General features: G+C 42.3%; 1 protein-coding gene across 2 annotated transcripts; it reads right to left on the reverse strand.

Annotated features, from left to right (window-relative positions):
- Positions 1-506: 506 nt before the first annotated feature.
- On the reverse strand, positions 507-3,014 carry TNFRSF17 (TNF receptor superfamily member 17; the record flags this gene model as incomplete). Of its 2 annotated transcripts, none has more annotated exons than XM_082857530.1 (3): positions 507-907; positions 2,411-2,542; positions 2,897-3,014. In XM_082857530.1, 3 exons carry the CDS (start codon positions 3,012-3,014, stop codon positions 618-620), a joined length of 540 nt encoding a protein of 179 aa, XP_082713656.1. In that variant the 3' UTR covers positions 507-617. The 2 variants fall into 2 exon arrangements, with proteins under 2 accessions (XP_082713656.1, XP_082713657.1); XM_082857531.1 differs by having other exon boundaries at positions 2,411-2,557.
- Positions 3,015-5,980: the final 2,966 nt, after the last annotated feature.

The raw sequence follows: 5,980 nt of genomic DNA on the forward strand, positions 1-5,980 counted from the left end.
ACAGGTGAAACACTTGGAACAACCCCTAGCACATTAGTAAGGGTAAATAAGTGCTAGCTATCCTTATTATTACCTGCGTGTAGATGCAAGAATGATACCTAGTACCCATTTATCACGGTTTGCAACTACACGTTTATTTATATGATTGTAATAATGCCTGATGCCTCCATGAAGATGAAAGCTCACAAGGTCAGGAACTGGCCGTGCACTGCACACTGAATTAGTGTGGCTGGCTCTAGGCTTCTCCTGTAGATAGAAAGTACATAGGATAACCTTGCTTTCCTTTAACAATAAAAAGAAATCCAGTCTGTCGTGAAATGTATGTGTACATGTATAGGAGAGAAGTGGTCTAGCCACAGAAATGTGTGACTATGGAATCTACACATTGCAGTGCTTTTTTTTTTCAGTGAGTCAATTTAATCATGAAACCAAGGAAGTTTCCACAGCTAAGCTCCCAACAGTAAGGTAGAAAAATATATCTAACAAAGATTTTCCAGAATTAGAGAACAAAAAGCCATATCATCCACTGATAAGTACAATCATCCTAAACAGATCCGACACATCATCCTTTTCTTCTGACAAAAGATTTTCCAAGTAGCTCTATACCATTGAAATGGTTAATTAGCTGGGAAAACTGATTTCTCCATCCCCGTGACACTCGAGGCAGCTAGCAGGCTGTTGCAGTAGTCGTTTGTTTTTGTGGTGACAAGAATGGTTGCACCTTCCTCCATGGCTGGGAGTGGAAAGAAATGGTCAGAGTCGACCTTTGGTTTGCTCCTGACACAGTCTTCACACGTACATTCTTCCACTGTGTACCCGAGGCCTCTCGAAAGAAGAGTTTCCGCACCAGTCCCGCCATCGTCGCTCTCATACAGGTCTGCGTTCGCATTCTTCTGGAGAGCCGGTCCTGATTATGCAGAAACAGAACTGTTAACCTAAACTTTTCAGGGCACATGGTTGTGCCAGACTTAACAGCACACATCCGGGATCAAAGCAACGTGAGATGTGTCTCTTCCCACAGAACAAATAAGTGGGTCCTACACTAGAAGTCATGAACTGACAGACCGTGGGCCACATTGGGTTCAAAGACATGCTTGGTTTAGGGCGTACAGTGTTTTTAAGTGTTTGCTTGTCTGTTTTACATTGGCCCACATTTGAAAAGCAAGAGAATTTACATACAAATCTAGACAACTGGCCTTTTTTTTTTTTTTTAAGGAAACAAAATGTGGCCACTAGGAGCCAACATTCCTACACGGAAACAATTGGGAGTCGATAGCACCTGTCTCCTTCAAGCAGGGCATGGGCTCCCCTATCGCCGAAGCCTCAAGCAGCCCACTACGTTCATTTCTCACGCACTTGGCCCTTGGATGCATTAAGGTACTGAGCCTTTTTACACATGTGAAATGACAAATTACCATATGTTACAGCACACCAAAATCAGTCTTGGGTGACACTTTAGAATTCACAGTAAAGATGCTTCTCTTGCAGAGCATTTTGTGGCAGATTACTTTTTTTTTAAAATGAATCTGTCATGATCACAGAAGGAAGGAGTCTCCACTACATCCCCATATGTGTCTATGAAGGCACGTTTACTACTTCCTCAACCTTCTGCAGTGTAACTCCATCTTCCAAAACGTCACACTAAAGTCACTCCCCACCTGTCTCTCAGACCCCAGGCAAAAAACGAGAAATGAGTCAATCATATGGAAGAGCCATCTCCCTCCCTTTACTGCACTAGAAAGCAAATGGGGTGGATGCTTTACAGATTATGCATGGAAAATACACGCATAAAGAAATAGGGCAGTGACTGCAAAGTGTTCGGGAATTAGATCATGGGCAAAGGTGCTGAAATATTTTTATCTTACAAAGCCTTTAAGTAGAACATCCACTTCTCTGGGACTGGTTCTCTACTGCTTAATAAAGATAAAAATCTTTGAGATGATTGTTTAAATAATCCAGGAGCAACTGGTATTCATTTCTAGCATTTTTCGCAGTAAAATGTTCACTCAAGCAAACAACACTTATATTTGTATGAAAATATGGCCACGGATCTTGCCAAATATACTTTTCCCAATAGTACCAAACCTGGCTAGCTGTTTTTGATAGCATGACGTTTAATCAATGTGCTAACTTTGTCAAAGAGATGGATGTTTCCCAAGGAAGCCTCAGTACTTCAAAAGAGTAATTAGAAAAAATGTTGGGGAAGGCTGACATTGTAGGACATCAGCAAAGAAGGTGTAAAATTCGAAAAGAAAGCTCGCTTCTTCCAAGAGTTCATTTAACCTGTCATCTAACACACTCAAAAGGGCCCTTACCGGATGAGATACTCAACATGAAAAAAGAAAAGGAACTGAAATTCACCATAGCCACCTCTTGGAAACAGATTTCAAAGATCAACCATCAAACCAACCTGTGTTTTTAAATTCGTCCTTTAATGGCTCAGAGCTCATCTTCCTGAGCAAGAACATCAACACGAAAACTGTCAAAGAAACGATCAAGCTGAGGCCCAAACAGGTCCAGAGAATTGCATTTGTTCCTTTCACTGAATTAAAAGAATGTCAGAGAAATAATGAACTGATAACATCATAACCACATCAAGTAAAGATTATTTGCCGTCCAATTCCCCTCATTCCTCAGCACTGACTTTTAAATTCTAAACCATACTTAATTAGGAGAGCTGATAAAAAATCTCTGTTGTTAACATTGCAGAATAAAATTGAGTTCAGTTCTGAATAATTGTTCGTTCCTCTTGGCATTTAAATGATTGCCTAATTTTCTTCCTCTTTTTGATCCAGAAAATATCACCACCTTCCCCGTAATATTTCTTCTTTGAATAAAGTCAATACAGAGAGAAGACTTCACACCAATGAGGAATTGTTCGAGCAGTATTACTTACTTGTATTACAATAACGCTGACATATTAGAGGAGGGGTATTAGGGCATCGAAGGTGACACGGTTTGCAAGCATTCAGCAATCTGTCAAAATATTCATTTTGGAAGCACTGTTGAGCCATCTGGAACCGGATCGCAAAAAGAAACAAGGAAACCACAGAAAGAACAGCATGGGAGGACAAGTAAAATCTCGTCGAGAATTCCCCAGCAAATGTAATGACAGCTGCTAGAATGTCGAGGGAAAAAAAGAACTTCACATCAATGACTTGGTTCTTATGGGGGCTGACTCTTGGTACCATGGCTAAGGATTTGAATACCAACACTAATTCCAGTTTCTAAGTTTGAGGCCTGGGTGGGGTAAGAGATGGGGCATATGTAGCAAGGGCTATGGTTTATACCTGAAACAGAAACTGCTTATTTATAGAGGAAATTTCTCAGGCAGGTGACAGTTGCAGGATGCCAACAAGCCTGAGGCATCAAGCAGGAGGTTCAGTAACCATTTTGGGAGCATCTGTTTGTGAGCTGTGCTGTGTGATGGGCCCCAGGGAGAGAGATAAGACAAGGTCTGTGTCCCTTAAGAACTAAAAATCTAACAGAGGAGATAGAAATTCACTCGAATAACCACAAAGTGTAGTAGGAAGATAGAATATGAGAGGGAAGGAATACGAAGCATGCCTACCAGGTTTTAAACCTAGGAAGAGTCCCAGAATTCCGACAAATAGGAATTTCTAGGGTAAAAGTTAAATTGGCAAGAGGGTTGGGGGGAAGATAGGTTTGGGACATAATAATAATATATGAATATTAATATATTATTAATATCTATGTTCCATTGTTGAAATTTTAGAAAAAAAAACAGTTGAGCATGTAGAAAAATTATCCACAATCATAGCATCCAGAAATAATCGCTGTTAGTATTTTGGTGTATCACACAGAGTTTGCAAACAGGCCTGCCAGTGTGTTTTTTTTTTTTAATTTTACTTTATATTACAGTATAGTTGATTTATAATGTTGTGTTGGTTTCAGGTGTACAGCAAAGTGATTTAGTTATACATATACTTGTATCTATTCTTTTTCAGATTCTTTCCCCATAAAGGTTATTAAGAGTATTGAGTAGCGTTCTCTGTGCTATTGCCAATGTGTTCTATTTGGCCAACTCCTGGGAGGATTTCTGTAGGTGGATGGAGGGATAGATAGACAGATAAATAGATAGATAGATAGGGAGGTGCATTTTCCTTTTTACATAAATGGAATCACATGCGTTTGTTTCTAACCATACTGAGAAATAAATCAAAATCTTACATTCCTCTAGGGTCCAGGCAGTGAGGTCAACGGGTGTGACACCCTGGGTGGGACAACCAGGAGCTGAAAGGGCTGGCCCAGCAGGTCCCACGCCCTCACGCTCCTGCCAAATGGTGACCTTTGGGAGACAGGAAAGGACACAGGAAAAGCATGATGAGAGATAGGTGAGGACAAAGATTACCCCTCCTATCAGCCAAGCAAGGAGAGCTTCAGGAAAGGATAGGAAGTAGGGTCAAATTCTGCAGAAGAGTCAGAGGTGGTGCACTAAGGAAGGGGGTCATTGGTGGCCTTTGAGTATGTCAGTGGGCATATTGTAGGTATTTAAGGAGTGGAGAGAAAGAGGAGGTAGCCAAGGTGGGCCACGCCTGGGAAGTCTGGTGGAAACCAGAACTGAGCTTCGATATCTCTTGGAAAAGAAAGCACTACTGTTTCTGACAGATGTACTGGCTCGGGTGCCTGCAGTCCCATGTAGAAGGACGTTCACTGCAACATCATTTGTATTCACAAGATCCTGTCCATCAGTGGGGAATCCACTGTAAAATATGACACAGCCATCAAAAAGAATGAGACCAATGTGCTCTGATATGAACAATACATCACCAAGTGGAAGATTCAAGGTACTGAACAGTGTGTTTATAATCTTCTCTCCTGTGTTTACAAAATAAAATATGTAGGGTCTATATATAGAGATAGAAACATACGCTACATCTGGAAAGATACTCAGGAGACTGATAATAATCACTGCCTCTGGCAAGAGACATAAAGTCCAGGGTGGAAGAAAATTTTAAAAACTTACTTTTCACTGAAAAATCTTTGGTACTGCTTGAATAACTTTTTTAATAATAATGATTTTTTTTTAATAAGAATCATGTTTTTAAAGGGTGGTGTCTTAGTCCATTCAGGCTGCTATACAAAATACCATAGACTGGGTGGCTTACAAACAATAAAAATACATTTCTCACAGTTCTGGAGGCTGGGAAATCCAAGATCAAGGTGTCAGCAGGTTAGATGTCTGGTGAGAGCCCACAGAGAGCTAGCTGTCTTTTCACTATAAACTCTCATGGTGGAGGGGGCAGGAGATCTCCCTGGAGTCTCTTTTATAAGGACACTAATCCCATTCATGAGGGCTCCACCCTCATAACCTAATAATCTCCCAAAGACCTCCAAATGCCATCACACTGGGGATTAGGTTTCAACGTAAGAATTTGGGGTCGGGGGGCACAAACATTCAGTCTATAGCAACTGGGGAGCTTGGAGGAGGGAAAAGAGCAGAGTGAAAGAAAAGTTTCCCAAAGAGGAAGAGCATAGGCTAAGGGGGGAAGAGTAAAGATTAAAGAAGTCAGAGAAACCAGTGATGGGCAAAGTCTGAGACAGTGTGAGGCCTGAAAGCCAGAGCACCAAGGAAGCCCTTCCCCGGCACCCTCACTGAGCCTTACGAGCAGTGAAGGCCTGCAGTGAAGGCCTGCCGAGGTTGCTCGTAATCCCTTGTAGGCCTCGGGCATCTTGAAGAAGCCCAGGAATGGCTCCATCTTCAGAGAGGTCACCTGAGACATCTCCTGGCATGTTGCCAAGCCTCTCAGATGTGCTGGGTGGGCTTCCAGGGATCAGGCCGGGAGGCTTCATCTTGCCTCAGGCTCTCTCCCCACAAGCATCTCCTCTCCCCCAGTTGTTTCAAGCTTGAACCAGAGAGCACAGGCCTTGGAGCTGTACCACATCAATGGATGGGCGGCCCAGAGAGGACGGTGATGCCATCCTGCTGAGACTCCCCAGGGTAGCTCTGGTCCCTCCC

Source organism: Leucopleurus acutus (assembly GCF_964270905.1).
Source record: "Leucopleurus acutus genome assembly, chromosome: 16".
Taxonomy (NCBI): Eukaryota; Metazoa; Chordata; class Mammalia; order Artiodactyla; family Delphinidae; genus Leucopleurus; species Leucopleurus acutus.